Here is a 21,603-nt window from a genome sequence, read left to right on the forward strand (position 1 = left end):
GAAATTAGGTATATGTTTCACATTTATTTAGATGACTATAGCTTTGTTCAAGGTTTCTATGCATCTTCTAAAGAAGTGCATGCATGGCAAATTAGCCTTTCAAATGAATTCTTTTCAAGGTAATAACAGCAGTGAAATTATAGCATCTCTACCTGTGCAGATTTTCATGGATTGCTGCATGTGGTTTGGTCCATGGAATGCTGTATGCTGGAGACATGTTGTCAGAGTTTATCCTCTCCAAATACTACCTTTCCTGCCATTTCTGGAAATATGACACAAATAGCTAACATTTCTTTAGGGTTTACTATGTCCCTGACACAATTATAAGCACTTTGCTATTATTTTGCATCAAATTTGAGGAACCAAATGAGGCATGACCTGTTTCTTATTATCTCCATTCAAAGGAAAACTGAGGTATAAAGAGGTTAAGCCACTTTCCCATGGTCCCAATAGCTAGAAAATGTTAGACCCAAGATTCAAACTCAGGCCACAGAGTTGTGTTTTTAACCACCGTATTATACTGTTTGTGAAGTACAGATTAAGAACTCTTACCATGAGGTTATTCTGAGAACTTTAAATATTAGACATTTCCATGTAACCATATATCAGAAGTTAGTATGTGTTTGCATATTAAAAACGAAGTCCATATCTAATAAGGAGGGCAACATAGCCTTTGAATCCCACTTGGCTCACACATGACCCCTAGCACAGACCCCCTTCACTCATGATGCTGGTTGACACATGACTCAGGCTTCAATTCACTAAGTCCTGAGACACTTCACCGAATCCAGAGGGTTGTTTCCCCTCTTACACTAGCTCTCTTATTCTGCAGAGGGAAAAGGAAGGAAAAGTGTGAGTGGAACAATATAATCAAGGGATTAGGAGTCAGGGTAGGAAGCAAAAAGGGACACACTGGACTCAAAAAAGAAGAAGCCTTGTGGCTGGGCTGGAGGATAAATTGGTATTAGCAGGAAGTACTACTAAGGGGCTGGTGCATGAGAAGATCTAGGGGGAGGAAGGCCATCTTGAGAAGTGTTAAAATTGATTATAAATTGGATTAAAATTTTAAAACATTGATGAATGCAAGCAAATAATGAAATTTGTTGTATAGCTTTGGAACCATGTATCTTTAAATGTGACCTTCTGCAGAAGATTAGCTTATTGGAATGATCTGACAACATGTGTTTTTGGTGTGGGATATGTGGGAAACTCTCCATTACTGTTAGTGGAAATGTAAATTGGTGGGATATTTTTAGAGGGTTGGTGATTTGACCCGATCTCCCAAAGTTAAAAACACAACCCTTTGATCTAGAAATTCTATTGGTAAGAATTCACCCATCAGATAGATACAAAAGTGAACACCACAATCTGCGTAAGATGAAATTTTTTCAGCATTGTTTGTAATAGTATGAAAAGGTGTAGGTGTGTGGGGGGAGGCTGGTATCCATCAACAAAAGCCTGATTAAATAAATCATGATGTATACATTTAATAGGATCCTAAGGGTCTGTTATAAAGGGTGAGGTAGATCTGAATGTGCTGAACATCAAAAGATTGTCTAGATGTTACTAGGTGAAAAAACTAGAGTGTACAACAGAGCATACAATATATTCATTTCTATATATGCACATTTTTTAAAGGTATGTGCTAACTTCTTTTTTCTGGAGGATACTCAAGAACATGTTAATGGTGGTTACCACTGAGGAGAATCACTGGAGTTTAGATGGGAGATGGAGATTTTTACTTTCACCTTTCCATTTGTGTACAGTCAGTGCATATGTTTAAAAAAAAAAAAAAACACGACACCCTGAGACAGACATTGTGAATTCTACATATGGTGCTCCCAACTATATGTGTAAGCTCTGGTTTAGCTTTGATAAGAAGATGGTATATCAGCCTATTATTTTTTAACTATGTTTTTTTTCTTACCTATCACCATCTATAAATTATGACACCAAGTAGATAGCAAATTTCTGGATCTCCCACTGTTTTCTTGTAATGTTATATCATTTACATTTGTTTACTTCTCAGTCCTGACAGTTTCCTATGGAGCCATTTGAATTTCCAAACATATTAATCCTTTGTACGGTGCATACCTGATACTTACAGTAGCTTGATGCATTTATTGGCCCAGTAAATAGGGCTAATACCTATTTGATTTGGTTGTATAAACAAACTGTTCCTGACTGGTATTGGGAAATAGGCCACTTGCTGTGAACATATTTGTGGGTATGCCAATAGTCAATAATTGAGAACTCCTCAAAGAACTGCACTAAACCAATAAAAAAAGCAGATGTTTAATATCTCAGTTGATGAGGCAGTGAGATTCAGAACCCAAGATAAGAACTCAGGTCTTCAGACTTTTGCAATTTGAACTAGAACTTCTGTAGAAAGGAAGATGCGAGTTCATGGATAATGTTCTGTCTTTGCAACGAACGGAAATGGGACAGATTCAACTGTAGGTGTGAATATGTAAAAGAGCTTTAATAAAAGAAATGAGCAACATTTTTCTGTGATTTAAAAACCCTTGGTATTAGAAACTTAAAGTACTTTTTCCTTAACCACAAGCAATCCTTTCCTTTTGATGTGAACTTTTAGCTAAGGAAAATTATATAATTAGAGTCTGAGAAGTTAAAATTGCCATGTAATGTCAGATGTCTAATTCACTTTCTGAATTTTTTTTTAATCTGGGAGGAAAGTGCTAGCATAGTTGTTACAGCATGAGCTCCTGGTATTAGAACAGTTTGAATTGTACTTCAGTTAATTCCTCACTGAAGCAAGTTACTCATCTTTTCTGCCCTTCATTTTCCACATCTGTGTTACTAGGATAATAACAGTAATTATTTCTTAGGTGTTTGTGCAAAATAAAGGAGACCATGTTTGTGCTCCATCCATGTTAGCTATTTAATCAGGATGTTTTGGTTGCAAGTAACAACACAACTCAAACTGACTAAAATTATAAAGAGAATTTATTGGCCCATATAACTGGAAAATCTAGTGGTTAATTCAGTGGTTTAATCAAGTTACAACAATCTAGTGTGTTTATGTCTCTCCAGCCAGCCTTCCTCATTGTTAGCTTTATCCCGGTTTTGTTCCCCTCATGAACCCAACGTGGCTACCAGCACTCCCATGACAGGCTACATGTTTCCTCATTCTCCTCCAGGAGGAATGACTGAGCCTGCTTGTCCCAGCATTCTCAGTCAAGTCCAGAGATTGGCCTTGACTGGAGGAGCTTAGGTCACATTCCCACCCTGAACCAGTCATTGGAGTCAGGGGGTTGGATTGGCCTAATCTTTGTGATATTCTCCACCTTTGAGGAAGGAACAAGTCAGCTTCCCACAACCACACTGGTTATCAAGAGGAAATAGAGCTCTCCCAGGAGGGGAAAAGTAGAAATACCTGCTTGGAAGGTAATCAGTTCTTGTCACCATTGTGATCACTGTTATCCAGGCACCTTAACCACAACTGCCCAGGCAGGATTTTATCCGTGTCCTTACATGGGCTCAGGGAACACTTAGCTCCCCCAACCGAAAAAACAAAAAACTTGTTAAAATTGCTATTAGAAGTAATTTCCCAGAAAGAAAGCACAGAATTTGTTTGCCAACATGAATAGTATACATTTCTGTAATAAGTCAAAGCTTCCCTATGCTGAATACCCATTAATGAGGAACACTTGATTGTTTTAGATTAACATTTTAATGCTAAACTATGAGAAAATTTTAAAAAATTAGAAGTGACACCTACCATTTACTCAGATGATAGCACTTAAGTTTTGGCAGTTTAGAAAATCTCTTTTTTGCAAGTGGTACTGAAAAAACTTAAGCTGTTGATCACTTTGCTCTAGCAAGGTTTTTGGAACACTTAAAAAGTATCAATTAATTGATCACTTGTTTTTATTGTATTTACTTAGCTACTACAGTCAACTCTTGATAATTTCCAGGATCTATAATTTATCCTTAGTAGATTCTGTTTTAACATTTATGAACCCTAAGGTTTTATTTATGTATGGAAAACCCTTATAAAATACCTTTCTCTATGGCAAACTTGTGTACTGAGTAAATACAATGAACACTCCTCCTATGGTATGTATGACATTTTAGAATTCCAAATCTCACAAACAAGTGTAAAAGCATATTTTCAAGAGGAAATATAATTGTATTTTTGATTTCTTATCTTTTTTTTATTATTCATGACTCGGCCTACAGCCCTTCCACCCACTGTGAGAATAATTGCAAATGCCACACTTTCCTCACAAAATCGCACTCAGATGAGAGCATTTCAATTTATGGTGAAGGGCTCTGAGGATCTCTGAAAACAGAGAAATCTCAATACTTATCCCTGACAAGTGACTTCCTACAACTGCTCAGACTTTTCTCCTTTAAAGCACTTCCTTTGTGACTGTGTCTTAAGGTCTCAACTAGATGCTAATCTGTCTTTCACACCATGTAGTTTATGTTCTTATCTATAGTCATTTTGGGAGTACAAAGGCAGGACAGAAATATTACATGTGTAATATAACATACTGTTTCACATATATCATTTTACTTAATCTTCACAATTCTGTCAGGTCAGTACCATTTAATCCCCATTTTCCCATTTTTAAAAATTTATCTTTATTATTGGAAGTATTATAGCTATCCATCCCTCCCCCCCACACCATTACCCCATTCACCCCCTACCAACCCCCAAGCCTACCAAACTATTGTCTGTATCCATGGATTATGAATATACGCATATGAATTCTTTGGTTAATCTCTTCCAGAACTCCCCTACCCCCCCCCCCCCCTCGCCAATTTTCCTCCCTTTGAGATTTGTCAGTCTGTTGAATACTTCTGTGTCTCTGGATCTATTTTGTTCATCAGTTTATTAGATTCCACATATAAATGAGATAATGTGATACTTATTTTTCTCTGATTGGCTATTTACTTATCACAGTACTCTCCAGGTCCCTCCGTGCTGTCTCAAAGGATAAGAGCTCCTTCTTTTTTACTGCTGCATAGTATCCCATGGTATAAATGTATCACATATTTATTATCCACTTATCTACTGATGGGTACTTGGGCTGTTTCCAGATCTTAGCTATTGTAAATAGTGCTGCTACGAACATAGGGGTTTCCTCCAAAAATTAAAAATGGAACTGCCATCTGACACAGTGGTCCCACTTCTAGAAATATATCCTAAGAATCCTCAAACACCTATCAGAAGAAATTTATCCCCATTTTTTTAAAAGGTGAGAACCTAAACTACTGAGTGATGGAGCCAAAATTTAAAGAAGAAAAATTTGAACGGAATCTCTCTTCTTTTTTTATTAAAGCAAATTTGGGAGAATATAGATCTATCTCCTCTTTATACCAATGTGGAATTGAGAGTCAAAGAGAGTTAGTTATTTGCCTAATCTAATGAAGTTAGTTTTATGGAGGAGTAGGAAGTACACCCAAATCCTGTGACTTAGAGCTTAATGTATGATTACTGCTATACTCCTTCTCAGTTACCTGCAGTTTAAATGTTTACAGCAGCAGAAGTAGCAAATTTATTTTTATGAAACATAATTGATGTATAGCTGTACCCTTAAATATATACTCCTCAGTCTTCTCAACTGTTATATGGTAGAAGGGAAACGGGACGGTGAGGTAGATTAGGTTAATTTATCACAAACATGCCTTCTATGGAGTTTATCATTATACTTACTAAACAAAGACCAAATTAGAAGAGTTGTGTCCTACCAAACACTAGGTTATCACTAAAAAGAATTAGCTAAACAGAAACTTTTTGAAAATTAAACTTTTCATTTGAGTATTTCTAGGTTTACAGAAAAGTTATGAAGATAGAACAGCGAATTTCCATATACCCCACATCCCATTTTCCCTATTGTTAACATCTTACATTAGTATGGTACATTTGTCAAAACTAATGAACCAATATTGATATATTAATATCAACTAAAGTCCATACTTTATTCAGATCTTCAGTTTTCAGTTAAGATCCTTTTTTGTGTGTGTGTGTGTGTGTGTGCCAGGATATCATCCAGGATACCACAGTTACTTTCGTTTTCATGTCATCTTAGGCTCCTCCTGGCTATGAGGCTTATTCACACGTTCAATCTTTTTGATGACCTTGACACTTTTGAGTAGCATTGGTCAGATATTTTATAGAATGACCTTCAGTTGGCTTTTCCTTGTGTTTTTTCTCATGGTTAGACAGAGGTTCTGTGTTTTGGAAGGAAGACCACAGAGGTAAAGTGCCATTCTCATCACAAACTGTCAAGGGAACCTACTATCAACCTATCAGTATTGATTAAACTTGAGCACCTGGTTGAGGTAGTATTTGTGTCAGGTTTCTCCATATTGTCCTCTTTGGAAGGAAGTCACTATGTACAGCCCACACTTAAAAGGTAGGAAGTTATGCTCAGCTTCCTTGAGGAGCAGAAGCGACATAAACTACTTTGAATTCTTCTGCACTGTAGACCTGCCTGTTCTCCCCCATTTAGTTATTTATTTGTTTAATTATTTATTCAAATAATTTGTACCGGTATGGAATCATGAATATTTATTTATACTTTGAGTTGTAATCCAATACTATGTTTATTTTGTTGCTCAAAACTCTTACACCTTTCTACCAGAGTTTGCAAAGATGGTATATTATGCCTTGTTCTGACAAGTCATTTTGTCTCAGAGGTTTTGTGTTTTGCTGGTAGCTCTGCGCTTTTTAATGCAGTTTGGTTTTCTTTGGGGAAGTAAGAGTATGCTTGGGAACTCACCGAAAGATGAAAGGTCAGATGAGTTCATGCAAACAAAATCTATCAGGTCTGACAAATATTATTGTAGTGAAATAGTAAGGATAACAGTTATTAAGTAATTTAATAGTACTAGGAGCAGAGACAGCCCGAGTGTGATTTACTTTCTAATCTCCGATTAACCAAAGGTGAACACTAGCAGCAGGATATACAAAATATATAATTTGACAAAAGCAGGAAGGACCTACTTTGCATTTGTAAATCACTTGACTCTTTATAAAACACTATAAATTACATTATTTCTTTTAATTTTGACAAGTCTATTTTTTAAAGAAGAGGAAAATGAGGCCGTTGGAGCTAAAAAAATTTTTTTCCTCTGCCTAAGACCAATTTCAGAGTCCAAGTAAGCCTGTTTACAGGTCTTTGTGATTTAAAAAAATACATTTTTATTGATTTCAGAGAGGAAGGGAGAGGGAGAGAGATAGAAACATCAATGACGAGAGGGAATCATTGATCAGCTGCCTCCTGCCTGCCTTACACTGGGGAATGAACCCGCAACCCAGGCATGTGCCCTGATCTGGAATCAAACCATAACCTCTTGGTTCACAGGGCAATACTCAACCACTGAGCCATCCTGGTCAGGCAAGGTCCTTGAGTTTTGACTTGTAATACAATAGCTTTCCTCATCACCTGCCCCCAAATAAGTACTTATCCTATCTAATAAAAAGGGAATATGCTAATTAACCATCACTCTGTCACAAAGATGGCTGCACCCACAGCTGAGGCCAAGTTCCCATAAGGAGCCTTAACGAGCAATCAGCAAGGACCTGAGGCTATGCCCTCCCCAACCCGGCAGGGCTTGACAGGGGACCTCAGGCCACACCCCCCGCTCTGGGGTCAGGCTGGGGGATCTGAGGCCACACACCCCCCCTGCCCCAGTGCCAGGCCATGCCCCCTGCCTGGCAGGGCTTGACAGGGGACCTCAAGGTGTGCTTCCCGTCCTGGTGCTGGGCTAGGGGACCTCAGGTCACGCCCCCCCAACAGGTGGGGCTTGACAGGGGACTTCAGGCTGCACCCCCCACCCCGGCACCAGGCCGGGGGACCTCAGACCACACCCCCCACCCAGCGAGGCTTGACAGGGGACCTCAGGCCGTGCCCCCACCCAGCAGGGCTTGACAGGGGACCTGAGGCTGCGCCCCCCCCTCCCGGTGCTGGGCTGGGGGACCTGAGGCTGCACCCCTCGTCTGGCAGGGCTTGACGGGGGACCTCAGGCCATGCCCCCCACCTGGCAGGGCTTGATGGAGGACCTCAAGGCATGCCCCCCGCCCCGGTCTGGGCTGTGGGACCTCAGGCTATGCCCCTTGCCCAGCAGGGCTTGACAAGGGTGGGACTGGCCGGTCTGGATCTAGCCCAATGGCGGGGGGGGGGGGGGTGGCCAGGTCTGGGTCTCACATGATTTTGAGGTGCATGTGGGTGGGCGGGGGCTTGACTCTGGGTCCCATGGTGAGCCCCCAGACTCTGACAGGAGGAAGGTTTTCATATACATTTTACTAATTTCATCTCTGACACTTCTATTATAGAGAAAGGGCAAATAGCAATATTAAATTATTTCCTCTAATTAATCCCCTTTTAATGTGCACAAATTTTGTGCACCGGGTCACTAGTATTAAATAATTTCTTATACTTACAAAGAAGTTTTATATATTTTTATCTCATTATCAAAACAGTCCTTTGTAAGGTATCTATTAGCCCATTTTAAAGATTAGAAAACAAAGGCACAGGGGAAATAAGTATTTTTGGCTGAAGTTAAATGGTTGGTATAATGCCTGCCCTTTATCATCAGAATTTGCCTCTTATAACTCAAAGGCTGGTTGCATGATCTAATTCCAAAAGAGGAGTGATCCGTGTACATCGGGATGGAGAACAGAAGATTTTGTTTGCTTTCCTTTGGCACGGGTTATTTTACAAACTGTGTGTGTAGGTGGACAGGTTACCAGCAGTAATGAAATGATGCTGCACAGAACAGTCAGTTTAGCAGACAAGCCAAGGGTGAGTAATCGTGTTGTGGGAGTCCTAGAAAGGACGCTTAGGTTGCACTGAACTTCATACTTCTTGCAGCAGCCATTAAATATTGCCCTTTAGTGGGCCCGAGATGTATAGGCCCATTTTGTTTGGCTTGGCTATTGCAAAATAAAAATCCCAGAATTAAACCCAGGATTGTAGTTTGGTTCCAAAACAAGCCACTGTAAAGCTTGATGTGACCAGAGGATTAGTCTTTTCTGCTTAGTTTATCTTTCTGGTGAACTGAAGGCTAACTTACTAAGTATTACAACCATGCACCCCAGTTTACCAGAGACCGCTTTGCTTATGCCTTTTTATGCCATGTAATTAACAATAGCACTCCCTTTCACTCTTTACAGTAGCCAGACTTGAATGATAAATTATATGGGTACCCTAACCACTAGCCTTTTTCCAAGTTCTTGTTGAAAATAGTCATAAAAACAAAAATTTTTCTCACATAGTAACTGCAGAGCATTGACCTTCTTTGACCTCTGGGTGATGAGTTAGCATCACACAGGCATCTGTATGTGGACATCAATGATCCCCACACAGTACCCTGGAGGAAGAGGTTGAAAACACAGAGCAATTTCTGTCTGTAGCCTCTCTGTGTGGCTTCCCATATCACTGTCGGCTGACTGCTTCTGCATTTACTGAGTACCTGGCTGCTTTCTTGTTTCTAGGCTTCCTTTGCTCATTCTGGTTGCTCTTTTTGTTTCTCACTCTATTCTAAGAATCAAAGACTCCCTCCAACTCTCTCATACGAGGTTAAAGGAAGTAAGGAGGTGATGGGGAATCACAAAGACATCCAAGAGCACAGAGCCCGGAGAAATGGCCCTCATGACCCGGAGCCTCTCCAGGCCTTAAAGTGGCAGTTCCTAGATCTTCACTCTCCTGCCCAGGCACTGTCATACTCTGCTTTGGTTAGTTGGTCTGTCTGTATGTCCTGCCATAAAGGCACCCTCTTCCCTCTTCTATATGTATTTTTCCACCTCCTACTTCTGCTTGATCATAGCACCTATTTCCTGATTTGGGGTTATACTAGGGCCATTATGGCCTCTCCAGTCTCTCTAATTGGCCCTTTGGCTTTAGGAGCCACTTTTAACTTTTATTCTCTCTGAACTTGGTCCGAATAACCTTTGCCTAATAACACTTTTGCTAGAAAACTCACCAACCAGCCTATTTATTGTCTAAGGGTCAGATACCAAGCTCTAGTCTAATCAGTATGAACAAGGGACAGGAAATTAAGTTTACATAGAATCAAGAATAATCTGTTCTTTCAGGTGGGGCTGTAGATTACTCAGGCTCTATGACTGACGTACCAATCAGGTGTGCTCATTGGTTGCCTTGAATTTTCTCCATTCTATGTGGTTTCAGTTTTTAAAGTCATTTATTCATTTGACTTCTAAATAATCATGATGTTCCTTTGGCAAGTGGATCTCTGCACTTCATTGAGCTTTGAATATCTCAGTGACTTTTAAGTTCTGTTTTTGAAAATTAAGTTTTGAAAACCTTGATTTCCATTTGATGGAGATTTCACTGTACTAATATTTTCAATGTCATTGAAACTACGAGAGATGACTAAGTAGAAACTAGTAATGACTAAGTAAAAATCCTCAGAGACACTTCTTGATATCCTTGAGAGGGTTGTTCCATTTTAGAAGTTGAAAATGTAAAAGCTTTCATGAAATTTTAATTTTAAGGAGATTTTATTGACAGATAAGGTTAAAGCTGCATTGAGCATGGCCCAAGTGTATGAAACACATATGGAATAACTTGGGCAATACACAATCCCCTGGGCATGGCAATACTGGATAGAGCACCCAAGAAAATCTCCTGTAATGCAGACATACTTTTCCTTCCTTGTACAATGCTACACTAACTCGACTTCCTATTGACAATAAGGATCGACCACCACAACTAACAGAGTAACCTCATTTTTTGCCTATAATGAAACTCTACAAAAGGCCAGGTGGCACTCTCAAGTTTGAATTCATCAGCACCATTGTATCTTCTATGGAACGCTTTCTTCACTTAGGGAAAAAGGCCTCCTAAGCAGCAGAGCTCAAAGTCACAAGGACCCTCCTATTGATTTCCACACATATTCTCCAGGTGTTTCATGGTGTAAATAAGAAAAGTCTGGAAATTCTTTGTGGATGAACCTTCTCAAAGACTTGCTTCTATAACTGGAACAATGGGTCAAGCTAGGCTGCATATTAAAATTACCTGAGGATCTGTAAGGAAAATGACTAAAACCTGGGTCCCAACCCACAGTTCCCTGGTCCCTAGCCAAAGCCCTCAAGTTTGAGTACTACTACGATATATAAATGAGGGAAAGAGTTAGGCATGAGGAAATGTAACATTGCCATGGATGGGAACGGCTGTAGTTTAAGCAAGTCAGGAACTGTATAGAAAGGGCTTCTGCAAAAATGGTGACTTGCCCTGGCCGGTGTGGCTCAGTGGTTAGAATGTTGGCCCACGTACCGAAGGGTCATGGGTTTGATTCCCGGCCCCATTTGGAGCATGTGCAGGAGGCAACCAATCACTGTGTCTCTTTCACATCTATGCTTCTCTCTCTCTCTCTCTCTCTCTCTCTCTCTCTCTCTCTCTCTGTCTCCCTCTCTCCCTCCCTTCCACTCTTTAAAAAATCAATGGAAAAAATATCCCTGGGTGAGGATTAACAAACAAACAAACATGGTGGCTTGGTGGAGTAGAAGAGGTGGGTGCTCTGGTCATAATAATCCTTCCAAATGCTTTCTTTCTAATTCTCAGACTTCATCTCTTCCACAGTTGTTTGTGTTTGTTTTTTTCCTGACTTTCCCTTAGGTCAGTGGTCGGCAAACTCATTAGTCAACAGAGCCGATTGAAATTTCTTTTGAGAGCCAAATTTTTTAAACTTAAACTTCTAACGCCACTTCTTCAAAATAGACTCACCCAGGCTGTGGTATTTTGTGGAAGAGCCACACTCAAGGGGCCAAAGAGCCGCATGTGGCTCACAAGCCGTGGTTTGCCGACCACTGTCCTAGGTGACTTAATAAGGCCTTGTATTTCACTTATGTTATAATCTACAACTTCAAACATTACATCTTCTTTTTGGCTTCAACAGTCCCAACGTTTTGAGTGTTGTCATAGAAACCTCCCTGATCCTCTAATTGTACCTAGAACTCTGGATTTAAAATTTTGAGCTTATCATCTTTTTTACATTCCCACTGAAGATGTACAAGGATTCCCTCTTTTCCATATCCTCACTGGCATTTTATCTTTTTTAAAAATAATAGCCATCCTTACAGGCATGAGGCATGAGATAATATCTCATTTTGGTTTTGATTTGCATGTCCCTGATGATTAGTGATCCTGAGCATCTTTTCATGTACTTGTTGACCATTTGTATGTATTCTTCAGAAAAATGTCTCTTCAGGTCCTTTGCCCATATTTTAAGTGGTTTATTTGTTTTGCTACTGAATTGTATGAGTTCCTTATATACTTTGGATATTAACCCCTTATCATGTATATTGGTTTACAAATATTTTCTCCTGTTTCATAGATTGTCTTTTTGTTTTGTTGATTATTTTCTGTGCAGAAGCTTTTTAATTTGATGTAGACATACTTATATATTTCTACTTTTGTTACCTGTACTTTTGGTGTCATATCCAAAATTTCATTACCAAGGTCAATGTCAAGGAGCTTTACCAAACCCTGTGTTTTCTCCTCAGCATTTTATGATCTCAGGTTTTATGTTTAAGTCTTTTATCCATTTTGATTTATTTTTTGCTTAAGGGTCTAATTTCATTATTTTGCATGTGCCTATTCAGTTTTATTAGCATTATTTGTTTAAGAGGCTATTCTTACCCTAGTTTGTATTCATGGTGTCCTTATAGAAGATTAGTGGACCCTTTATGTGGGTTTATTTCTGGGCTCTTTATTCTATTCTTTTGGCCTACATGTCTGTTTTTATGCCAGTACCATAACTGTTTTGATCACTACAGCTTTGTAGTATAGTTTGAAATTAGGAAGTGTGATGCCTCCAGCATTGTTCTTCTGTAAAGGTTGCTTTGGCTACTCAGAGTCTTTTGTGGTTTCATATAATCCAGCAATTTCATTTCTGGGTATTTAAGCAAAGGATTTGCACCAGGATCTTGAAGAGACACCTGCACTCCCATGTTTATTGCAGCATTATTCACAATAGTCAAGATGTGAAAACAGCCCAAACGTTCATTGGTGGATGGATGGATAAAGAATGTTGGTATATACGTATGACAGAATGTTACTCAGCCTTAAAAAAAAGAAGGAAAATCTATCATTTGTAATAATAGACGGACCTGGAAAACATTTTACTAAGGGAAATAAACCAGACACAGTAAGACAAACATTAAATGATCTCACTTATATGTAGAATCTAAAATTCTTAAACTCATAGAAGCAAAGTGTAGAATGGGGGTTGCCAGAGGCTGGGGGAAGGGGAAATGGGGGTAATGGTGAAAGGGTACAATGTTTCAGTTATGTGGGATGAATAAATTCTGAAGATCTACTATACAGCATGGTGCCAACAGCTAACAATACTATATTATATACTTAAAATTTTCTTTGGGAGTAGATCTCATGCTAAGTGTTCTTACCACACACACACAAATGATGATGATGATGATAATTATGATGATGATGATGATGATGATGATGATAAAGAGGGCAGGAAGAAACTTTGAGACGTTCTGGATATGTCTGTGGCCTTGATGGTAGTGATGGTTCCACAGGTGTATAAACATCCCCAAACTCATCGAGTTATATACACAGCTTTTTACATATAAATCATACCTCAATAAAGTGGTTAAAAAATAACAGCACACATCTAAGTGTGGGACATGGCAATTTAGGGAAAGGAAGGGTATATTTGCAGTTCTAATAATACCACAAAAATGTTAACTTGGAAAAAATATTTAAAATAACAATGTTGGTATTAGAGCTACAAGTGTGCCTAGCATTTCAGATATATCTTTCCTAATACATACTTACATTTGGTAAGATAAACATTTATTAAAAGGTACTTTATAATAAAAAATATATTTCTAGTATCCCTCTATATCTGGCCTACCAGATTTCTTATTGGAACCATTCAGTGAGCCTGAGGAGAGATGCCTCTCCAGATTTGCATTAAGTTATTGATTTCCTTCTTGTATGGAGTTGGCAATATCCTTGGAACTGGACACAGTGGTGCTTTCTATTACTGACATTACCATTCTCCCAGGAGCTCAGCTCAAACTTATGAGTGACTCATATATACATCTCCCCTCTCTCTCACATCCTGTCAGTTGACAAATTCAGCTGATTGAATTGCCTCAATATCTTTCTAATTCATCTTTTATTTCCATTATCGCTGACCCGATGGAGCCCTTATGACTTAAACTGGACTGTTATAAAACTTTTCAAATAATTTCTATATCCACAGGATTTCTCTGTTCTCTTCCATCCTACAGAGAAAAAGCCTGGTTTTGTTCATCTGTGTGATCTAAGCACTTAGTCCAGAACAGGAAAGATGAAAGATAGGCAATAAATGTGTGGTAAATGAGGCCTGGTTTTATTGCTTCTCTCTCCAAAAGCCTGTGATGCTTTCCTGCTGCCCACAAGAACTCTCCTCAGCCTGGCATCAGTGGGCATTAGTTATCCTTTCCACTTCATTTGTCACACGTGCCAGTGATGCACCGCTGGTGACTACTCACCATTTGGCTCATGCTGATTGTCTCATCCTTTCTTATTTCAAATCTTCACTTGTCAAAATTCATATTTTCACACCCTGCTCTGTTGTCATCTCTAGAGGGCTACTCAGATTCTTTCCCCATAATAATTGGTTTTTGTATCTCTCCTGTGAACTTATAGCACAGTCTGTCCTTATGATAGCTTTTGAGTGGGCAAAGTTCCACTTGAAGTGCCAATTTTGATCAATTGGTAATGGCAGCCTAGAGCATTGTATTGAGGAGGATTCTAAGGTTATACTTAGGTTCCTCACAAAAGAAGGTGCTAAAACAGATTAGATGCCATCCTTCAGCACAGAAGAAGAGAGTTAACAAACTACCCATGGAGTAGCCAACTTTGTTACTATCCCCATGTATGTGTCTACTCAGCTAGATCATTTGTCCTTAAAGACATATTTCTGTCCTCATAGCCTCTATCACAATTTCTGTTGAGTTGATCCTTAAAAACTCCATTCCCTGGTTTTATAAGTTTACAATCTAAGATGGCCAATATAAATTTGTGATAGGATGTGATAATGGACAAAAAAACAAAAAGCATGTAAAGTGCTGATGAAATGGCCCTTGAAATTAGGTAGGAAGACATGGAGAACAAGAGGGCAAGGCAGCATATATCCAAAGGAAATGAAATCAGCTCCTTGAAGAGATATCTGCATTGCTATTCATTACAGCATTATTCACAATAGCCAAGGTATGGAAACAACCTACTAGTAAATGGCTGTCATCAGATGAATAGTCAAATAAAATGTGATACATGCATACATACACAAATGGAATATTTTTAAAATATATTTTTATTTATTTCAGAGAGGGAGGGAGAGGGTGAGAGAGAGAAAGAGAGGGAAACATCAATGATGAGAGAGAATTATTGATCAGCTGCCTCCTGTATGCCCCACACTGGGGATCGAGCCTGCAATCTGGGCATGTGCCCTGACTGGGAATCAAACCATGACCTCCTGATTTATAGGTCAACACTCAGCTACTGAGCCATGCTGGCCAGGCCACAAATGGAATATTATTCAGGCTTTAAAAAGCCAATTTAGGTAAATTCAGTGAAGTTATCACTTAACAAGGTGTTAAATTCTAAATTTTTCAAAAGTGAAAAATCTAGTATAGTTAGAATTACCTTTGAAATTCCTTAACTTGGCCATAAAGTGGGAAGGTAGATAAGGGTAAAAAGGTCAAATATATGGTGATGGAGGGTGAACTTGATTTTGGGTGGTGAACACACAATACAATATACAGATGATATATTATAGAATTGTACACTTGAAACCTATATAATTTTATTAACACATGTCACCCAATAAATATAATGAAATTAGATGTATAATTTTTAAAATATAAAACCAGGTACTCTATGAATTATTCACTGTAGACTTCAAGTAGCACTGAATAGAGCAACGAAAGCTACGAAGAAAATACAGATATCTGAGCATTCAATTTTTTCTACCTTTAAGATACCTATCAAGACATTAGAGGAGGATGCCGGGTGGGTAAAAAACTTCTCCTTTTCTATAGATTTTATTCTGGTTTTAGAAAGAAGTAAATCTATCTACATTTAATATTTATTAATGGATTTGTTTATTTTGAAATAATTTATATGAAAGAACCTAATGAAAGCCTTAGAACATACTTGAAGTTTAACAAATGTTTGTTGGATTTTAGTTTTGCTTATTAATTGGACCCACATACAAACTGTTCTTTGAAAAGTGGTTCAGAAGCCCTTGGTTGGCATCTTCTGTGTGGCCCAGTGAACAGCTCTTACTCTCTTGCTGTCTACACGAGTTTCAAGACACCTTACCATAGTTCAGGAAATGTATATAAAGGAAGATAACAGTTTTTTCCCACCAACCTTGAAAATTAGTAACATCCTATGCTGGCTAGGATGTGGGAAATAGGCACTCTTGTAACTTCCAATAGGAGTATGAAATATTTAAATCTTTTGGGGAAGATTTGTGTTCTAAAAAAAAAATAAAAGCACAAGTCTTTGTAGTGGCATATATTGAAACCAACTCAAATTCATCAGTAGGGAGATAATTAACATAATTATGGTATTCCTACACTGAAAAAAATGATGTATGTAAAAGAAAAGTAGATAAATCTATATGTAGACCAGAAAAGTGCCATGATATTTTAAAATTAAATCATAAAACAATAGACAAATATGCTCTTTGTTAGCAAAAAACAAAAACTGAAAACTCAACCACAAAAATAAACCTATATGTATGTGTATTTGTTTATATAAGAAGACAAAAGTGTGGAAGGATGTATCCTAAATTATTATCCTAGGAAACCCCAAGGAGGTGGGGCAATTAGATGTTTGCCAGAAGAGCAATGTAATCATTTTACCTTTTGCTCCTCTGTTGTTTGAAGATCTGATCCAAATTAGTGGTAACAGGAAATAAAAGACATAGGCATCTGTAGGATGTAATATGGAAATGGAGTGCATGGAATTTGGCAACTATTTGAATGTGATGGAAAGGGAAATGAAGAAATCAAGGCTAGCTCATCAATTTCTAGCTTGAGTAACTGAGGGAAAATGCTGTCGTTCATAGAAACAGAGTTATCATGAGAAGGAGTTAATTCTTTTTTATTGTTACCAGAGGAGAAATGATGAATTTGGGTTATCAGAGTTGTACTATTTCTTATTTTAAATGATAATTGCTCCTCCTATAGGAAAGCTTCTTTATCTTGGTCTTGAAACCTCAAACAAAATGATGCTTTATAGTTGTATTTCATGTAAATTTTGGAACTGAAAAAACCAGAATGGTGTCTAATATTTTACCTTATTCATGCATACTATTTCAAAATGAAAGAACATTTATTTTTTAATTGGAAAAAAATTATAATTTAAAATCATCTCAACATGTGAAAAAGTAACTTTTCCTGCTGTATCAGATTGACAGAAAGTATAAACTGTGACCTGTACAATTTTTACTATATGTTTCTTTTGTGTTATTTTAATACTAGAGGCCTGGTGCACAAATTCGTGCACCAGTGGGGTCCCTCAGCCTGGCCTGCAGGATTGGGCCGAAACCAGCTCTCCAACATCCTCCTAGGGGTCCCAGATTATGAGAGGGTGCAGGCCAGGCCAAGGGACCCCACCGTGCACAGTCGGGGCAAGGGAGGGATGCAGGAGGTTGACCAGCCAGGGAGGGACCACAGGAGGGCTCCAGGACATGTCCAGCCTGTCTCACTCAATTCCAATCGGCCAGAACCCAGCAGCAAGCTAACCTACCTACCAGTCAGAGTGTCTGCCCCCTGGTGGTCAGTGCACATCATAGTGACTGGTTGACTGTCTGCCCCCTGCTGGTCAGTGCATGTCATAGCGAGAAGTTGAGCGGCCTTAGCATATCATTAGCATATTACTCTTTGATTGGTTGAATGGCCGACCGGATGACTGGACACTTAGCATATTAGGCTTTTATTATTATAGATAGTTATGCCTCTTCAAGTGTGTTTGTAACTCAATGACTATTAAATAAACAGAGTATGTTGTTGATATTCTATAGAAGTAGCCTTGCAAAGATTTTTAGTTCTAGAAATAGCTTATGCAGTTTCATTCCATAGAAAACAGCACTAGATATTGTCTCTATATTTATATTATTTACTTGCAAATACTATCAAAATTCTATGTGAATTTATTTATGTATAATTATATCATATTTTATGTTGGGGCCAAAATAAAAGTATGTAATTCACCAGGTTGAGCCCTTTTGCATAGATAAAGGAGTCAACAAAGTCACCTGAATGAATCATTTTAATTTTCAGCTCAGTTATGTGGAAATTAACTGCTCTTGCATACCTTTATTCTCTATTCATCATTGATTGTATTTTTACTTCAGAAATATTCCCACGTTAGTCTTTCTTAGTTGAATTATGTGGGGCTTTCCCTGGGAAATGTTTTTCATATTACATTTGTTATTTTTAATTTTAATTAATACAGAGATTCCTATAACTGCCATGTTTTTATTTAGTCTGAAGAATTTCATGAATTTTAAAACCTTCAGAGAACTGGGTGATTATGATGCTGTGTGAATTCACAAATTTTATTGACTAATTCTTATAGTTTGAGTTAAACTATATATGGCCCCCATTTGGAGTAAATAGGAGAAAGATAATTATTTTAATATTTTGTATATTTCTTACTTTCCAGAAAATAAATACTTCTGGAACCAGTAATGCAGATGTCCCCCTGGCTGATCCCGGAATGTACCAATTGGATATTACATTAAGAAAGGGTCAAAGTTTAGCTGCCCGAGATCGAGGAGGTAAGGCCATAAGAAGAACATTACTTGGAAGTTTATTCTGTGTGTTTTTGACAAAAAAATTTTTTAATAGCTGCTTAAGTTCAAATAAATTAACTATGATATTATAATTTTTAGAAGGTTGGGTCCAGTGATGTGGTTTGAAATGTTATCTGACTCCTGTGACCTTGGGAAGAGGTTATGATGCAAGTTCGCAACTCTGAACTGGACCCAATCCAGACAACAAAATCCCTACAAAACTGCTGAGAAATTAGACTCTGAATTATATGTAATTAGTGACACAGTTAGTGAAATAGGTGAGACACATACTTGAAGCCATACAGAAGTCACTTTTGGCAGACCTGACATTCTTTTTGCTGCATTGATTTGCTCAGTTGAATCAGCTAAACTTGCAAAAGCCAGAACTAGCATCTCACCAAAACTTTGGTGATTCCCAACAAGCAATTTTCTGAGACTTACTGGTTGGACCTGACAGTAGTCTCATGGTGGCTTAAACAGGTCTTGGTAGGCTACAATGAAGGAAAAGACAAGGCATTTGGAATCCTTAGTTCCTGGATTCCAAATCCCAAAGCAATCTCCTGATGAACTAGCATGGGCTCCTTGAACCCAAATTAGAGGCAGGACCAGAGATATACCCTAAACAGACAGTATAGCATCCTTTGCACATTTCCAAATATCAGCTATTTAGAATGTGGAGAACTGAGGGCCCCAAGGGTCCACAATCCCAGAGGAAACTGAATCTGGTCTAACTCCGCTCACTGGGAAGGAGGAGAGTCCCCTAAGCCTCCAACTCATTGTCAGAGCACCTGGAGAACACTCCTGTCATTATAGAATCTTTTTCTCCTCCAACCCTATTGACATCCATACTTAGGGAGTGAAAGGGACCAAATCAGGACTATAGTTTGTACTTTTATCTCCTGTCTCTATAAGAATAAAATAGAAAAAAAATAATATTATAATGTTTTTACACTAGAAACTATACAAATAATGGATTTAGTTTTTAAGTAAAAACTAGTAAATATCAGAACATTCTTAATGAATGAAGGTGTGATTAGGAATGTTAAAATTTAAACACATGGGGGAAATTTTGAAAATTAACCATCTGACTTAATAACTGAAGACAAATATTTATTGACTTGAACTTCTTGTCTCAAAATAAGTTATAATTATATCAGAGAAAGAAAATAATGCTATTAACATGGTTTTATTTTGCTATATTTATATAACTTTTTTTTAGTTTTTAGAGTATTCTTCATTCCATTATATAACATCATTTCATCTAAAACAGAATTGAACCAGACATCAGGAGATCACACTTCTCATCCTAGATGTGTCTTCCCAACACTAGTAAATAAACATACACACACAATTATTTATTACAGCACTAGAGGGCTGGTGCATGAATTTGTGCACCAGTGGGGTCCCTCAGCCTGGCCTGCAGGATCGGGCCAAACTGGCTCTCCGACATCCCCCAAGGGGTCCTGGATTGCAAGAGGGCACAGGCTAGGCCTAGGGACCCCACCAGTGCACGATAGGGGCCAGGGAGGGACATGGGAGGTTGGCCAGCCAGAGAGGGACCACAGGAGGGCTCCAGGGCATGTCCGGCCCATCTTGCTCAGTCCTGATCAGCCGGACCCCACCAGCAAGCTAACCTACCAGTCAAAGCATCTGCTCCCTGGTGGTCAGTGCATGTCATAGTGAGCGGTTAATTGGTTGAACGGCTGACCAGACAACCAGACACTTAGCATATTAGGCTTTTATTATATAGGATTGTTTGCATATATAAAATACCCATTAGTAGGAGAGGTGACTAAATAAACCATGGTGCATCCACATGATGAAATACTATGTATCTGTAAAACAAAGAATAAGGAAGACCTCTAAGAATTGATATGGAAATAGTTACAGGATATATTATTAATTGCAAAGGTAAATGCAAAAGAGTATTGACAATTTGGAATATTTCATGTAAGAAGGAGTGTAAGAAATTATGCATTATCTGCTCACTTGTTCAAAAGATACATCAGAAGTAAACTCCAAAAACTAATAAGATTGGTAGCATATTTAATATAGGTAAAAACTGGTGTCAAGAATGGAAATGGGAATGGGGTAAAATGAGGAAGGTACATTTCTCAGAGAAAATATTATTATATAGTTCTCTTTAGTCATGGCAATATTTCAGCACTGAATGAATGAATGAATGAAATCAAGCTAGGATGTGGGAGGAACTCCAAATGGAATACAGGCAGTCCTCGGGTTATGTAGGACTCGATGTACATCATTTCATGGTTATGTTGGCCATCTCCTATTTACAGTATTTATAAAAAAAAAAGTTCCATCATTTCGATGTATGTACATATGTGCTTTACGTAAAGGTCAGGAATTGTTATCTTTTAAAGTTTTTTTAATGTTTCACTTCATTACTGCTGTGTATGTGCTCCATGTGAGTGACGTAGGTGCTTATGTAGTTGGGTTCCGACTTACGGTGAAAATCACGTTACCTGGCAAGTAGGAACGGATCTCCGACGTAACCTGAGGACCTACTGTATAACTATAACTACACCTCAGGGAGATGGGGAATAAAATGACTAATATAAGTTATGTAAAACAGTATTTTTATTATATACTGTAAAACTCAAGAGAAAAGAACTAAATATGCACAAATAATGTACTCTAGAGCATGAGTGTCAATTCTAAAGCTACTTATTGTATATGCTGAGAATGAGCAAATAAGTAAATGTATTGTAGATGAGTGTCAGGTTTCTCACTGTTGGAGAAAGAAGTTACAATATACAACAG

The 21,603-nt window shown here is 38.3% G+C and overlaps 1 protein-coding gene across 1 annotated transcript in view; it reads left to right on the forward strand.

Annotated features, from left to right (window-relative positions):
- The window catches only part of MCTP1 (multiple C2 and transmembrane domain containing 1), a 447,676-nt gene that overhangs the window by 155,357 nt on the left and 270,716 nt on the right, over positions 1 to 21,603 (forward strand). Inside the window, exon 2 of the mRNA XM_054715060.1 lies at positions 18,693 to 18,807. Coding sequence (XP_054571035.1) covers positions 18,693 to 18,807 — 115 coding nt within the window. The remainder of the gene's footprint in view (positions 1 to 18,692; positions 18,808 to 21,603) is intronic.

The sequence above is a fragment of the Eptesicus fuscus genome, chromosome 4 (genome assembly GCF_027574615.1).
Source record: "Eptesicus fuscus isolate TK198812 chromosome 4, DD_ASM_mEF_20220401, whole genome shotgun sequence".
Classification (NCBI taxonomy): domain Eukaryota; kingdom Metazoa; phylum Chordata; class Mammalia; order Chiroptera; family Vespertilionidae; genus Eptesicus; species Eptesicus fuscus.